Raw genomic sequence first — 17,423 nt, 5'->3', positions numbered from 1 at the left:
CACTGCTGCACTCAGAATTTCTATATTTCCAAGAGTGATATGGAAATTTGGTAGCATATTGGAGTCTGATGTGCCTGCAAATAAATCAGATAGCTGAGGCAAGAGGGACTTCCAGGAATCACCCTGGGTCAGGTAATTCAGTTGTGGCATATCGTTCATAAAAGCAACAAGGAATCTCAGGAAGTTAATAAGCTTGCAAGTCATCAGATTTTCCGCATGCAGTCATGTCTTGTAAGTGCAGTAGAGTATATTAATAGTACTCCAATGTAACATTTTCCAAGTGTTTTGTAGTAATACTGGTTGGGTCATGTACTTCTAACAAGCGTTAACATTCCTCGGGGAGGGCTCAGGGTTTGAAGTGCCTTATACTACCATAAAATGCGGAATAATCAAATCTGTGAAGGACAGGCCACTGTGAACCTGGCAGGAATATATGACACTTGTGTATTGTGTAACAAGCATTTCCTCTATTTCTGCAATGAACTGGAGGAAATTATTTCCAAGTATATGTACGTATATGTGAAGCAGAACCTAACTTTGTAATATTCAAGTTTTCTACTTAATCAACTCATGACTGTGGTGGGTTTTTGGAATGGGAAAGAACTGGAATTGCTGCTGTCACCCCAAAGTCTTTGCTTGCTATCCTTCCCCCCCTTTATGTTTTTTTTCTTTCAGTAGCACTTGGCTCCCTATGGACAGTCGGGGAAATGTTCTTTGCCCCACGGTATAAAGAAGGTGATGATGAGATGCCACACAGTACCATTCCCTTGGGTTAGTCTTTTGGTGAGGACGTCCTAGAGTAGGAACCTGACAAGTGGCTGAGGCTGGAGAACAAATTTGTCTGGATAAAATTTGTTTAGTCTGCACACTTATTTGAGAAAAACAAATCCATAGTTGAAAGATGCAGCACTCTCATACAGTTTTAGTGAAGAGAAATTCCAGCTGAAGGTAGTGTTTTTCCATTAGGGGGACCACAGGGGCAAGGTTCATCCTTTCTTTTTAAGAACTGTTACTATTTCACAATAGCTATGTCTTTAACTGATGACAGTACAACCTGCCTGTCAGTATAGCTAATGGCCAATGCCACAGCAAATGTTGGAAGGTTTTGCTTAGTGGCCTAAAAACATGTTTATATTTCATCTTCAAATTCAGTCTGAGATCTCACTCTGCCTAGATATGTACCCAGAATTCAACACAGCCCCTTGCTGCAGGAGTGCTCCATAAATCCTTACACATAGATATCTTTCTTACTGTGTCTGTGGTTAAGGTGGCTTTGGGCAAGGCTGCTTATGGAGGCACATATCTGCAGGTTCACATCTCCTGTGGTTGTATGTCATGGCAGCCTGTTCTCACCTGTCCTGTTGTAGTTCTGAGATCTGCAACAGCAGGTCATGTTGTCCTATCTTACAGAGAAACACTGGTCACAGTCCTTGAACTACAAAATCTTTAAAGTCAGGGCCTGAAATATTTTGCTCTGTAAAGAGCTTCCCACAGACTTGTGTTGTATGTATATGATCATTTACAAAACAACTTATGTTTTACAGACTATATGAACTTCCAAGTATATTTTAATATGGAATAATTAATTGAGGCAGCTATATATAAGGAATAAAATCTTATTTCCGTTAATGTCATAATCCATATATTCAGTTAATATCATCATAGCCAGATTAATATCTGGTTCTGACTTCCCAAATTTCAGCTTCCACGCTCTTCAGAAATTAATGAGAAAGTCAGTAGAAAGCCTCTACATAGAACATAGTATTAATTCTTCATGTCTGTTTCATTTTACTGTATTTAGACTTGAAAGATATTGTCTTACTCGCATGAGTTCAGAGATCTTCCCTTATCACCCATGAACGGGAATCACATCACTGTGTCCTCATATATTATAACTCAGAGTAGAACATTGAGGGAAAACTGCCAGAGAAATCAGCCCAGTTTGTGTCATGAGTTATATAAAATGGTTTTTGTACTTTCCAGTGGTATGATCCTTTCCACTACTTGTTGTTTGAGGCACTTCAGTCAGTGGATTTAGAATTTATTGTATAATACAGCTGTTCTTTTTCAGACAGCAAAAACTTTGTTAACCCACTTTTGTAAGACACTGTCGAATGTGGTCAATCTAGGAAACCTCCCCAAGTTCATTACATCCCCATCCCCATTCATTTCATTGATTACTGATTTATTGATAGAGAGAATATGCTAATTGAAATACTGAGTGCTGATCACCATTGCTGTATAGAGTTACCACTGGGCAGGGAGGATAATAGTTAATCCTTACAGAGTTCAGCTTCCAGTGATGTGAAGAAAATCACTGGAACAGGTTGCCCAGGGGGGTTGTGGAGTCTCCTACGTTGGAGATATTCAAGGTCCACCTGGACAAGTTCCTGTGTGATGTACTCTAGGTTACCCTGCTCTTGCAGGGGGGTTGGACTAGATGATCTTTTGAGGTCCCTTCCAACCCTTGGGATTCTGTGATTCTATGAAGTGGTGCTGTGGTCCGGCAACCATGCTTTCTGGAGAGATGGAAACCTTCACAGGAGCTCTTCAGGTGTTTGCTAAGACCCTGGAAAAAAAGATTTACACAGATATGAACTCTTTATATGTGTCTTTCTATCTGTTTGTGTTGTGATATACAAGATGTTGCCATTTTATTTGACAGCTGCATTGGTACATGTTAATCAACAGTGTCAGGACACTGTGAGGGCTGGGGGCTCCCTGGCTTCCAGGTATCCTCCCCAGGAGGTGGCAGGATAGTTGTAATAACCTGTGGTAAGTGACTGCTAATACAGAGTAATCGGTTTTACTCTTTTCTTATGCATTTTTCTTAAGCATTTTGAAATTAATCCTCCTTGCTTCTACCATTTCTTTTTCTTCTATGTGGAATAATTATTTGCCTTTATCCTAAATATGTGAATGTCATACTAGATATTTTGTGCACTTGTAAATTCAGTAGGCATTTTCTTGGCACCTCAGTGTTCTATTGATGCAGCTGATACTTCACACTCTTCATTTAAAAAAAAAAGACAGTATTTTGCCAAATCACATGAAATCTAATTGGACCTTTACCTCTGTACAGCTAAAAGTGATGATGTAACCACCCTTTCCTTGTCAGTAAGGAGGAATGAATGTAGAAGACAGCAAATGTACAGTGCCCAAAGCTCTCAGATTTATATCTCTCAAGATCAAAGAGCTAATCATAATGAATTAATTCTCTTTTCGTGGGTGGTAGCTTTTCATACCAGCCACAGTTCAAGACAATATTCATGTTTGGAAAGTTTGAGTACTTAAGACCCAATTTATATCTCAAGTATGCAGGTGATAGCAAGGGTTCAGCCAGGTCACTGCTGTGATTGCAGTGCAGTTATCACTGCATGAAAGATGGCAGACTTGATCTGTCCCCTCCAGACAATGTCCATTCATGTTTCCAGTGGCTTATGCTGTCCCCCACCGCATGCTTGGCTTTTCTCAAGGAGGATGTATGCATGGGATGATGTGTTTTAAAGATCTAAATAAGATGCGTTTGTGGCTGTTAGGGCTAGAAGGGTAGAGAGTAGCACTGAAAGGAGGGCAGAAGCTTTGCAAGAAAAGCAGTTGATGACAGAAGGTAGATTTTGGCAAGAATGAGGGAAAGGAGGAATGTCATAAAAAGGAGTGGGGCAATGCAAGAAGGCAAAGCTTTATTTCATGTAATCTGTATTGGTGAATTCCTGGAAAGCTGCTTCTCTAGTTTGCTGCCAACTGTGCTATGGCAATTCTGCTCTTGCTGTTTAGGGGCATTGTTTTCCAATACAGCTGGCAATGAAAACTCCATTGCTTTAGTTCTGCAGTGGACCTGCAACATTTCTGTGTGTTTAGAAATGATAACTGGTGGAAACAGTCTGAGATAGCCCAGAAGGGGAAGTAGAGCAGTCTTGAACACTGCAGTGAGTCCTTGTGAGCGATTAGCATCCACCTTGGTGACTGTTTAAGCTCACAGAAAATATATGCTTCACATTTGAGGGACTGCTTTGGGACTGTAGCCATGACCCAAGCTGGAGGCAATGAGGGCAATCCTGACTGCCCTGTGCCATGCAGAAAGGTGCCTACATTGGCTCATGTGCATAGGCTGGGATTAGAGTTCCTTCATCCCCTCAGTAGATCAAAACCTATCATAACTTGATTCAAAGCACTCCTAAATAAATGAGCCTTCAGCTGATTTAACTGATTTTAAATCCTTCAACAGGATTTCTAGTCTCTTTCCTATTCTTCAGCATCCTTGTGTCCCCAGAGAATATAATCAAGCACAAGAGACTGTAACAATCATAGTGGGGAGATTATGTGGCAGCCAGGCACAGCCTTGAGAAGTCATGTTTGCTGACGTTAATTTGACTACAGCTTTATGGTCATTTTACGCATGACAGTATGTCAGCTATATAAACCTCACTGGAACAGGAGATTGCCTATGACTAGCTGCTATGAAATTGAAATGATTTGTCTGTGTCTATGTGGACTGAAAATCATGGCTATTGTTTGCTGGTCATTGCAATTTCTCAAGCTTCTTTTCTAATTCAGTGTTATTTTGTACTGGAGACAAGGTGTTAAGGGGGTTCATGATGCAGGTGCCAGACCCCCACTTCAGCAGTACTTTCCATCATCATCCCATCAGATTTAATGGTCTTCACCTTGAAAGCACCAGATCATATTGTATTTTTCGAACTGCGGCAGAATTCATTGCAAGGGAAATCTGTGCCATTGCATAGTGCTCAAGGTCACTTAGAGTAACAGAAGTGAGCTCTAAGTAACATGATTTCTATGGACAGCTTGTGGGTTAAGGTACCATCTAATGTAACTGCTGTAGAGTTTGAGCCCATGGATTCCTGTGCTTTTGGTGTAACTTTACAGATAATGATGGATCTGCCAGTCTGCAGTTTGTACCAAAGCAATTTTGTAAATAATGATTACTCCTCAGTTTTCAAACTTAACAATGCTATATAAAGTTTATGGTGTGGTTATACAAAAAGACAACATTTTGAGTACATCTTTTGAATGTAATTCTGTAAAGGTCAGCTATATTTTGCTCTAAATTAGTGTACAAAAATTGAAAATGCTTTGAGCCATTCCTTTTGACCAAAAGCTGCAGATTTCCTGTATATTCTATAAGCAGAACACTCTGTGTCTTACAAGGGAAGCAGAAATCCTTTAAGTTTTTCTGATATTCTTGAAATACAATGAAGATTGGGATAAGCAGACTTTATGTAACACTACATAGAATCACATATCAACCATAGACTGATTTGGTTTGGAAGAGACCTTAAAGATCATCTTGTTCCAACCTCCCTGCTGTGGGCAGGGACACCTTCCACTAGACCAGGTTCCTCAAAGTCCCATCCAACCTGGCCTTGAACACTGCCAGGGATGAGGCAGCCACAGTTTCTCTGGGCAGCCTGCTCCAGTGTCCTACCACTCTTAAAGAGAAGAAGTATACCCCACTACAGAACATTTTATAAAATGAATAAAGACTCCTACTGAAAAGCTGTTGGTGTCAAATATTCATTTATTCTACTGTTGTTGACTTGCCCTTGTCTAAATGACAGCGGCTTAGCTACCAACAGGAAACAATATTCCAACAAATGCTTGTGAAACCCTCTGTAATTATTGTCACATTAAAAGCATATATGGAACTGTGTACTTTTGGCTTTAGCATTCTTTTTATTTCACGTATACAGAAACAATAAATGAGAAAATATTTATGCTTATCAATGCAGAAGGCTACATTTACAATTGTCCTTAAGTGCATCAATGGATCTTAAACTGCGTGTCTGAAGTTTGGGTGAAGTTCAGGGTTGATATCACATATTGTGTTCAAAAGCTTTTTCATTATGCTGTCCATGTTCTTGTGGTAGCTGCTAGTGAGGTTTCGGATGTTTTCTGTTGTTTGCTCTTCTATTTTAGCAGAGAGGTTGCCTTGGGAGCCCATGACCTGAAAAGCAGAAGTCCTCTGAGCAAAATAAAGGGTTATGCATGACTATGTTTATTGTACTTTTCTGCATTATCTAGTCTAAACATAATCCAAACATGTCACAGTGCTTCCTAGCAGTAAGGGTATGATCTGGGTTGAACTGTATATATAAAAGCAGGATTAAAGGAAACTCATGTGCTCATTAGCAATGGGAATCTCCCCATGTAATGGAAGTTTCCCAGTTCACTGTGGGAACAACATTGTGCATGTTTGTATTTTATATCGCTCATTTTAATTTGTGTTCTATTTTAATGACTAGTCAACTAAGTTCTGTCACCCATGTGCTTCATTTTGCCTCACTGAGAATGAATGTGAGTGTGGCTAAGGAGCAAAACATTACAGAGTATTTGAAATGTCTTCAGCAGTTAGTGATGTACAACCCTCAATAGGCCGCAGACAAGGTCTGTTAATGTTCCATTTTCTTATCTGGCAAAATACCAGACAGCTTCTGGCACAGTTAATATCAGGACATTTGCTTAGAATTTAATTAACTCTAGACTTGCTGAACATTTTAGCAAGGTTATGTTATTAACAGATGCATGAGTTCCAGATCTGTGACTTTTCCCCTTCCTCCCCCACTGCCCCAACATCCCTAGAATTCCTCCCTTATGGGAAAGTTCTACAGATACCATCAGAGAAAAGGTTTCCAGTTAAAAAATCCTATGGGGGAGGGCAGAAGGCATTTCTGTATGATGACAGAGTAAGAAAGGAATAAATAACAATATTCTTCAGATTCCTGCCATGGTTCTCTGGAGTGGACTAGCAGCTGAAGCTAACCTGTGATATTAGTGGAATATCTGGAGCATGACCATAAATGAGGAGTGATGAGCTTTATTTTCCATGTGATTTCAACACAACTTAGTCCTTAAAAGAAGGAAATGCAGCTGAGTTAAGATCTTTTGCAACTTTATCAGTACCTGACAATGTATTAAAAAGCTTTCTTGTAATCCGGATGTAAAACAATTTCCAATTTGGAAGTAATATAGGATCTAAATGTAATTGTAAATATTGGCGAAAGCTTATAGCTTGCTATAGTAACTGTTTTTAGCTGGCATTTCATTTTAGCTTTTAGACAAATTGTAAAGATCTCATGTGGAGAGGATTGTACAGCTTAGATAAGATTTATGAAGCTGATGTTTGCCACTGGGGAAAATAACTTTCCAGAGATCCCGGATGGTTGTGTGCTATCCAGCTACTAAATACCTTTGAAAAACCTCAAGAAAAATGGTATGATAATAGTATAAGAAGAGCTTCTGCAGACTGGGAGCCTGCTTTCTCAGTTCGTACTAATACTGTAACAAGATAGTCAATTCTGTTGCCTATTCTTTTAACTGTTTTCTGCTTCTGAAGTTGAAGACTTTTTGCTTGTCAGAATGGAGATAATGTTCTGCTGGCCTTGAAGGTTTGTCACCTATTTTGTCCTTACTGATTTTATGATCATGTCATTCCAAAGTCTCTAAAATGTTACCTTGACTTACTGACTTGGAAGCCACATAATTCAGAACTAGCCTGCACAACTCCTGAGTTCACAGATCTCAGACCCTGAGTACAAGCACCATGAGCACTAGCAAAATTGGTTTGAGATTTGGGCTTAAATTTAGTATGTTTTGAGAAAAGATCTTGTGTAAAAAAAATAAAGGTCACTCTAACTTCAAATTAATAATTTTCTGTTGCTGCTGTTGTTCATTCTGGACTGATGTGGAACATCCCATAGTATGAGAAAATTTACCCCAGTTTTGACACAGAAAAAGAGTAAGTAGAAGAGGAAATGACATTAAATGGGACTGTGACAGAGAATTAAAAATACTTGTGTCCAAATACCTGAGCCAGTTAACTGATCTGGGCAACAGACTTCCCTCTGCACAGGCTTAGCTGGAACTCCTGCCTGCCTTCCAGGCACTGGTTAATAATGGTAACGTTTGTCTGAGTGGATAAATGTTTGACGTAATGGGGTCAGGGAATGTGAAGGAGGACTGCAATGATCTTGTACAACATACTGTCATTTGAGGAACAATATGTGCTTTGTCCTGCTGGTGTGAAATGTTCAGTCACAGACAGTGGCCTTTCCCTGCAGCTTTAATTTTGTGATGAAAAATTTGAGTTCCCACCAAAGCAGTCTTTACTATGAATATATAGTGAAAATCTGCAAAGTTTTGAAGATTTCAGTTCATCAAAGCTGCCAACTTGTATGCAGTCAAAAAAGTGAGCTAAAGTAGAACACAATCAGAAAGAAAGATTTTAAATCATTGGTTTTACTGCAACATCCACCTTACTGAAACCTCCAGTTTCAAGACAGGAATGAGGTCTGTCTGGTGTTAAAGAAAGAGGACCCAAAGGAATTTTAATTTGAGAGGTATGTCTTCAAAGGACAAGCATGAGCCAAATACAAAATCTGGACTATTTTAGTCATGAAAGTCCACAATACTTTTCTCAAATGCATTAAAAGCCTGTGAATAAGTCAAAATGAAGCATATAGACACTGTAGGTGATACCTCTATTTAATCAATGTGATCATGTTGATTTGTGAAAGTCCCTATGTAATACTGAAGCAATTTGTTTTACCATTGAGCAGACTGACACTACAAAAGAACATATGCAAGTTTCTTACAGTTGTTTGCTTGTTCCTAAATTCCTTCTCCCTCTGTAACCTGTAGTGGTCTATCTCGGCTATGGCTTCTTCTTTGGCCTGCTTCAGCCTTTTTCCCTTTCCTAATGGGGGAAAAAACAGAGATTTGTTTCACACACAATTGTCACTGTATACCAAAAGATGAATATCTCTAAATCAGAGGTATTTTACCCGGCATAGTAAAACAGAAAAAGCTTTGAGCAAAGTCAACAGCAGCTTTATTTGCACAAGAATAGTCAGAAGAGCCAAAGTGATTTAGGTAGGTGCTTTTTGATTGAAAGCCAGTCACAAAAGTACCCATCTTTTGAGACCAACTCCCTGTCTGAAAGCACACATCAAATGAAAAGCTTGTTGGTTTGCTAACAACAGAAGTCTTTTTGCAATTACACATTATCTCATAACACAAATGCTTTTTTTTTTTTTTAAATCACAGCTTGGTGTTTAAATAAATATCTGTCTTTCCTTCATCAGCAATAGTAGCAGCCAGATAACAGATTTTAGTTGTCACTGATAGGAAAAGACTTTATTCTGTCAGATTTGCTGTGTTGATGGGTTGCCAGCATCCCCTCATCCCACACCAACTGGATTCTGCTAGAGTTGGCAGATTTCCGAAGTACTACAAGATATGTCTTAACCACTACCAAACTGAGTTGCAACCTTCAGGCTTTGTCCTCTTCTCCCTCACCCTTTTCCCTTAATGACCATAAGCATAAGGTTGTTCCTGGGTATAGCAGGGATGTTATGTAAAGCAAAGGACTAAAAGGTTTGATGGGGATGTCATGCTTAAATTTTTACATGAAGCAGGTGTTGAACATGTCACAACCTCCCCATGGTGATGCATTTTTGTCTGCTTGTTTTGTATAAACTTGGTAAAGTTTCATGGATCACCACAGGAATCTGCTTTCATTTGGGAAAAGTCACTTTCCAACTGATGTAGCTATAAACCTCTTGCAGTGAGAGCTGGTATGTTATGTTTGAGACACCTTGGCTGATGCTGATTTTTATAGTATCTTTCTGCTGAACAGCTAGAATTTTAGGAGTGGGAGGAGATAAGCTTGCTCCCTTTTCTTAACAGGGAAAAAATGTCTTCAATGGCTGAAAAAGCTATTTCTTAGTTGTTTAAGTTAGGAGATCACAAGAATGAGAGACTGGAGGCCGAGCAATTGAAAAAAGACATCTTTGTCTCATGCCTGAAACATCCATTTATTTATTTACTAAACATCACTGAGCAATATGAATACTCTTGTGAGTTTTTGTTGTATTTTTTTGTTTGGTTGTTTGGTTCTTTTAATCATTCAATTGAAGCAAGGAAGCTGAAAACAATACGTTTTCTGAAATCCTAAGGAACATTATGCAACTAGGCTAGAATGACAGGCATTAGTATTTCTGGTTTATTTTCTCCAGGCTGCTTCATTGGATTGGTTACACGTGTGCTCGGCTTCTGAAGCCTTATCAGGTGTGGCATATAGCAGTCTAGTTTCACTGAGCATTGCACAGTGAGGAAGCTGAATCTTGGGAGGAAGACTGTTGTTTATGAGACATCTGAGATTCAACAAAAACCTGGGGAAAATGCCTGATCCACCAGTAAATTATTTCCCCAGTTGGTGGCTCCTTCTCAAGTCATTATCTGCAGATAGATGATTAAGAATCAGAGAGATGTCTGAAATGTGAATTGCCTTTTAAAGTCTTGTTTCGTGCACTGTTTGATGTTGTGGGTGTTCTTATTGTGGGAACTGGGGTGCATGATCATATAAAGGCTTTTTACAGGAAGGAGCAACCTGGTGAGGAACTAGATAGCTTTACTGACAGTTCATCAGAACAGTGCACTCTTGTGTAGTTAACTATATTGCGCAGACTTCTACCACCAAGGAACTGTGCTTATGTGTTAAGGGGCAGAGAGGCAGTTTAAAACCTAATATGCACTTTCCTAGGACTTGTATGCATGTGACAAAGGCTGATTCCCTCAGCTTCTGCCACTCAACATATGAAGTCATGGGATGAGTATGTGTGAACTGACAGATTTGTGTAAGAGCCTGACATCAATCTGGATGTCAAAATTTGGATCCAGGTTTAGGTCTTAATTTTGGAGTTTCCTTTATTCTCGTTTCCAAATTTGGAGCTGATCAGACATTTATAGAGCTTTTCTCTCAGAGCAGAGCTGGGGGGTGTTTCTCAAGCTGTAAGTCAGGGGGAGTGACTATGATGAAGTTCTGCCAATTTCACCAGCTGAAGAACTGGATCTCTATAGCAAATTAAATTATTTCAAAATCAGTGGGATTTTAATTTCAAATTCCATCTGGGGGGCCATCTGTAGTAAATATGTTGCATATTTGGCCACCAGATAGATAAATAAATCCATTTAAAATGCACAAAATGGGAAGACAGTAACTGTAAAACAACAGTTCATTTGCCTCTGACGATGCAGCTAGTGAACCAAAAAGTATATATGTACATACGTGTCAGCTCTTGATAGTGCACTGGAGTAAGCACAATACATGGGGTGTCACTGTAGGGTGGCAGCCATTTAATTTTTCCATAATGCCTTTAGGATTGGCACAGCAGGAACATGCTGTTTCTTATTTAATTAAGTGGAAAAGCTGTAAGTAAATTACTGCTAGTTCAACAACGTTGTGGACAGAATCGGCAACTGGCAACATATGTGATAGTGCATATGCTGCACCTGATTAAGTTAAGCAGAAACTAGAGCTTAACCTGCTGTTTCACTAGAGACAAACCAAAATTAATTAATCAGTCTGTTATTAACCACTTGTCTGCTACCTTAGTTGTGCAATATGGGATTGCCTTTTCAAAGTCTCACTGATTTTCTGGATGGGATTCTCTGCAGAGCACAGACGAGCTGAAATCAAGCCCTAGACACTGAAGGATGGCAGAGCATTGAAATTCAGCCAAGATCATGCAAAAAGAGGGCAAGAAATACAGGAGGATGGGCAAATGAGCCTGTCCCTATGATATTTCCTCTAGGATCATAAAGGTGAGGTACAGAAAGCTCCAAGTTTGAAGAGACTTCTCTCCCACAAGGCAAGCTGTGGGGGGCCAGGTTTTCTGCTGCCCCTTCATCCCTCCTTCCCATCCTGGAAGATAGAGAGCAGCAAAGCAGCTGTGCTCTGGATTCCTTGTTCACTGCCATCCATGATTACTGTAGCTGACAGCCTATATGTTTCTAGGCACCATGTTAAATCAGCCAAATCTTAACCAGGTCAGCCCTGTATCAGATTTTCTTACCTAACATGGGAGAGCATTACTAGAATGGAGAAAGGCTGTATTCTTTTTTCTAGGTGTTTTTGTAATGTTAATGAAATTCTTAGCTCTGGTTAGATCCAAAAGAACTAGAAGGTTTTTAGGTTGTTGGGGTTTTTTTTGATCTTGCAAGAAAAAGGCAGTAGAAAGCAGAAGTCTTGCATTTTAATTTGCTCAAACACAGTTATCTTACTTCCCCAAAACAGCAATGCTAAAATTTTCTTTCTGATTTCAAATATACCATCTACGTTTCTAGCTGAAGTCCTGAATAGAAATAGTTTAATATGAAGAAGTTGCCAAAAATTAATCCTGCTTTCTTTATATAGGACCATTTCAGTTGTCTTCAACAGTGCTAAGTCATCTGCAAAATGGGATTTAGGATGCTTATTTTGAGAAGGCTATTTTACACTTTTAATAAAAAACAATAGGAGCAGCTGATCAGTATGTATCGTTTTTTCCGCAGATAAAATATGTCCTGGATATTATCCAAGAGAATGCCATGGATCTAATTCTGCTTACAGTATCTTATTTTGATTAGCATTTGTTTTTAATCTGAATTTCTGAAATCTTTCATCTGAGTTTTCATTTTATTAGGCGCTAGGAATTCAAGCCAAGGTAGAAGAATCTATAGGTAAACAAGTTTTGTTAAATCCAGTGTTCATGACACATTGATTTCCCTTATTTTACCCAAAAGGATTTTCAGGAATTGATGCCCTGGCTCTGACAATCCAAAAATGATAGCTAAAGCAGTGCTGTGTGTAGAAGGCCAAAGGATTTCAGACTGTTTTGGTTTGTTTAATCAATAGTTTCAGCCTTGCATGTGTGCATGTATCAACAACTTATTACTAATTTTTCAGGTATAAATGATGTCAGCTAATGATACAGTAAAAATATTGCAAGCCAGGATAAAGGGTATTGAGCAAGAAGTATGAAAAAGCATGTAAAGAACAGCTTTTTTTTTTTGTATTATTTTACTTTGGTTCATGTCTATAAATACAATTTTATACATTTGCTATTTTTTTTAGCTGTCCAAAATAGATTTTGCATTACAAAGAGCTGCACATATGTCAGCAAAAAATAGGCCCATTATCTGTTTATATACAATATAATGTGTGTTCACAGTACATTTTGATCTGGTTGTGTATCAACTGTAAACACTGATGGGTTTGCATAAGGGGAGTTTTTCTAATCACATTTCCTTGAAAATGACTTTTTCTGGTTGTGTCCCATAAGCAACCTGCCATTCATTCTTCTCACATTACAATGTAAATAGAACACTTGGACCCATTCCTACAGTGCTGTTGTGTAATGACTGTTTTCAGTGACAAAGGAGGTCATAGGTGCAGTTTAACAGGGACAGGACTGCACTGGGACTCACTGAATGGTTCACTGCTTTCAGCTGCAGCCTAGATCTGCAGAGTGCCAGATCCTGAGCAGAAGCTGCTGATCTAAACTGGTACCAGGTGGATTTGGGCTAGCATTTTCTGCGGTGAAGCAGCACATCGTCACCTTGTTTCACTGAACTGTATGTGTGTGCACAGGTTAACTGATTAAACTGGTTATATTAGTTGCATTTTGTGTATTTCCTTCTATCTTAGTTTTTTATACTCAAAGACAAATTTTGCCATCCTTTATTCTAACAACTGCAGAATCACTCTGGAGAAGAGACTGTTGAAGTAATTCTGACTTGGCATAACCAGATTGGCATTAAAAGAATCCCTTTTGACCTTGTCCAACAGCATTTAAGTTATGCTGGTATATTAAGTATTTAAGGTGGTGTAGTGACATTTCTGGGAACAAAATTGAAATTCGTACAACATGGAGATTTTTAAATATTTTATTTTGTAGCTTCACTGCAAACCTCTTGTAATGTTGAATATAATAATGTTATATAGCTATTATATAGCTATATAATATTATTGTATAGCTTTTTATTGCTATAATTATTCTGTAATTAAATTGATTGTATAGCTGTAATTATTCTGTTAGATTAACTATAACATTTGTTTTAACACAAAATCCAGGGTGGACTTTAAAAAACAAAACCAAATCAGAAACATTAAGGCCTGACCTTGCTTGTGTGATTATGAGATCTAAAATTCACAAGAGCTTTGCTGTTCACACCCTGGTAGAAACTGTTGTGAGTATTTAACATGAACAAAGGGAAAGCACAGAGTCTTTAGGCTGTATATGAATAGTTCACATAATTGGTTATTTAAACTTTTTGCCACTGATCAGCTACACCAAGGAATAAAGTTTCTTAGAAATGCTTGAGGTTTTCATGGGATCACACAGAACTGCTGAGGCTGGAAGGAGCCTCCGGGGTCTACTCCAAGAGTGCTGGGAGCAGGCTAGGTAAGGGCAGCTTGATCAGGGCCATATCCAGCGGGTCTGAATGCCTCTGAAGATGGAGGCTGTCCACTGCCTCTTGGGCAGCCTGTTCCTGGGTTTGATCTCCCTCACAGTTATAGAGTTGTTTTCTTACATTTAAAGTTTTGCTGTTGCCTCTTGCCTTTTTAGTGGATGCCATTAAAAAGAATCTGGCTCTGTCTTCTTTATATCCTCTTCCATCTCCTCCTCTATGTCCAGATATTTATGTATGAGAAACTTTAATTTTCCTAAATTTTTGTAAAGGCAAAAAACTGTTTGTCCTTAAAAGTAATGGAGAAGAAACTCATACTGATGAAATATTTTTACTCTGAATATTTTTACTGGTACCAAAATTCTTAATAACTCTTTTTCTGTGGCTGTTGAATAACTTCTACCAGTGTATTAGTGCTGAGGTAAGCGTAGGCAGTGGTTTAATTCAAGTTTCATACTCAAAGGGATCAGGAAGATACTTTATCTATAAGGAGCTTTGTGCTTATCACAAACAGACTGTATAGGGCTGAGGTGATGACATGATAGTGCATTTTTTGGCAGAGCAAAGGCACCAGTAACTATGTCTGGATTCTGCAAGACAAATTGGGTCACTACTTTTATGTTATAATGATATTTTTCATTCTTGGAACTCCTTAATTTACAAAACCTCTTTTTAACTGATTCTTTTAGAAAAAGCTAAACTGAAACAAAATATTTTAATTTAGAAAGGAAAACATCAAAAAGTCCAAACCCAAAAGTAAAGGGCAATCAACATCAAGCTGTTACGGCTAAAGTCCTGATTCTGCAGCCTGTGTTCAGACCAAGCTTCCACTCTCTCCGGTGAGGGTTGTGCCTTTTCTGGTCATATGCTTTCTTGCTTATTGCTTCAGGGAACAGTGCATTTCCTCTGCCCTACAGAAGGAAAGAGTCATCCCACCTAGAGTACCTCATTTGGCTATATAAATGTCGAATCACTTCTTAATTTTTCCTTGCTTTCAGGCTGGGAGCAGCAACCTCCAAACACCTTTTTGTGAACCTTCTGTTTTATAAAGGTGGGCAAATATTCCACCTCCCTGTTGATTCTGCAAGGCAATGGGTAGTGGCTGGATGCTTAGGGAAGTGGTGTTGCCTCTCTACTTATTTTTTGTGTGCTGCTGTACAAATTAACATGTCAAACTAATAATTAATGGGTACACAGCTGATTTGTTTGTAACAGGGATATAGAAGCTGCACAAATTATTTTTGTTTAGCTGCTGTTTCATCCTGGAAAACAAAATATGTTCCTTTGTTGCACTCTTGCTCCACACGATATCATCTTTGTGCATTTCACTTGAGTCCTGCAGGACAACATTGTTTCCTGCTGTTGGTTTCTGAATTAGGGTAACTCTACAAAACAGTTCTGGTTCTAATGTAGGTCAGTGACTTGTGGTTGGTACCTACATTCATGAGAATAAGGTCACCATATTTTGCTTTAAATCACTGGGAGATTAATAGAGAAAATAAAAGGATATCAATAATGGAAAATCTCTGCCAGGGGAATTATTTCTTTGATTTAAATTCTTCTGGCAGACACTTTAACTTTTCTATTTGTTGTTGTTAATCTTTTGCTTATAAATGCCTAAAGTATTTAAGGTATTATTATTGGATACCCAAACATGTTTTGCCCTGGGCATTTAGGTATTCAGTAAATAAGACATATATTTTAACCTGAACATTAAATCACTTGGTGCTTACACCACATAGAAAGACATATCAATGACAATACAGCATTGATGGTACTTGTGATTGTACCATGACTTTGATTACTATCATTGTGCTGAAGTCTCCTGTTGTTTTCATGTATTTTTATTTCTAAGCCCAGTTAAGATAAAAAGAAAGTTACTAAATTTCATAAGTAAAGAGGAATAGTGAAAAAATTATACAGGATCTATAAAGAGAGAGTTTGGAGTCTGATACTCAACGGCTGGCAGTCAGAGGCATGTAGATTCCTAGTTTAAATAGCCAAGGAAGGCTGTTATGATGTTATTGGCATTGAGATAAAGCAAGAATAAATCTAGCTGACAGGATGAATGTAACAAAGAAAACCTTGTTTAATGTAATAAGGCACATATGCATGCACACACAAGCACATGTGCACACAGAATTTTAAGCAAACTCTGCATGTTCAGGTTTGGTTAAATACCTGGCTGCAGTCAAGGCACAGTACTAATGCAAGTGTGAAGAAAGAATAGAAGCAGCACACCTGTGATGTATGCAGATGAAATAATGTTGGTTTTCTGTAAACCACTGTAATCCTGAAGAGCTTGCAGTTAAAAACTACAGTAAAACCAGGCCAGCTACTTACTTTTTTTGGCTTCCTCCAATTTGTCCTTGGCACGTTTTTCTGCCTGCAAAAGCTGCTGGATTCCCTGAGACTGGCTGGTCATGCTGATTGCTGAGGCTGATGAACTTCTGTGGGTCTGGAGCTCGGAGGGAGTTTTATACAGCTGCCAGGCTCTTCCTTGTGCTTTTAGTTCTGTTTGTTATTACAACAACCTTCCAGACTGCACCAAACCAGCTGGCTCTGCCTGGATTGCTGCTGGGTGAAAAGACCTGCTAGTGCAATCAGAAAGACACAGCAGTGAGGTTGAAAGCAATGTTCTCCCCTCCTCAGGGTCACAGAAAAGCTGGTGTCTGATTAACACATTGGAAAGGAAGAAAAGAGCACTCCAAGTGGCTTGTAGTTTAATGGGGATTTTTCTTTTTTTCTTAAATCTTTTATACCTGAAGCAGAATATAGTCAATCTTGTCAGAGGAACTGAGGTAAAAAAAATGTTTCTTGGAATTTCCTTACAACAAAGCTTCCCCTGAATGTGAAGAATCAGACTCTGTCAACAAGATTGAACACAGTAAACTGGTTGTAGGATTCTGCTTGGTGTTAGTTCTTCACATTATTTGCTGTATTTTTTCACTTAAAAAAAGTAATTAATCTTCATTGGAATTTAATTCATAAGAGACTAAAGGTTAGAAAAAGCATGTGGTGGTTGAGGTGTGCTCTGCATTGTAATCTGTTTGAGGGAGATGAGTGTTGTGGTGGGAAGTTGTGGTGTTAGCTCTAAGATCCACATTCTGGGAAGGTATAACTGGTGATCTTACTTTCAAAGTACTAACACACAGCAGTCAAGTGAACTCATG

The 17,423-nt window shown here is 38.7% G+C and overlaps 1 protein-coding gene across 1 annotated transcript; it reads right to left on the bottom strand.

Moving 5' to 3' along the window:
• Nucleotides 1–5,584: 5,584 nt before the first annotated feature.
• On the bottom strand, nucleotides 5,585–16,744 carry ATP6V1G3 (ATPase H+ transporting V1 subunit G3). The gene is made up of 3 exons (XM_005140957.2): nucleotides 16,594–16,744; nucleotides 8,613–8,713; nucleotides 5,585–5,965 (listed from the first exon to the last, which is right to left on the bottom strand). The coding sequence occupies exons 1-3, from the start codon at nucleotides 16,673–16,675 to the stop codon at nucleotides 5,792–5,794; spliced, it is 357 nt and encodes a 118-aa protein (XP_005141014.1). The 5' UTR covers nucleotides 16,676–16,744; the 3' UTR covers nucleotides 5,585–5,791.
• Nucleotides 16,745–17,423: the final 679 nt, after the last annotated feature.

This window comes from Melopsittacus undulatus, chromosome 6 (genome assembly GCF_012275295.1).
Source record: "Melopsittacus undulatus isolate bMelUnd1 chromosome 6, bMelUnd1.mat.Z, whole genome shotgun sequence".
NCBI classification, from domain to species: domain Eukaryota; kingdom Metazoa; phylum Chordata; class Aves; order Psittaciformes; family Psittaculidae; genus Melopsittacus; species Melopsittacus undulatus.
Note: the sequence above shows the minus strand (reverse complement) of the source record. Positions and strands in the feature narration are given on the sequence as shown.

Coding starts and splice junctions, on each gene's coding strand:
- ATP6V1G3 (XM_005140957.2), bottom strand. CDS start 16,675: ATGACCAGCCAGTCTCAGGGAATCCAGCAGCTTTTGCAGGCAGAAAAA. Junction 8,714..16,593: donor ATTGGAGGAAGCCAAAAAAA/GTAAGTAGCTGG, acceptor TTCCCCCATTAG/GAAAGGGAAAAAGGCTGAAG. Junction 5,966..8,612: donor TTAGGAACAAGCAAACAACT/GTAAGAAACTTG, acceptor TCTGCTTTTCAG/GTCATGGGCTCCCAAGGCAA.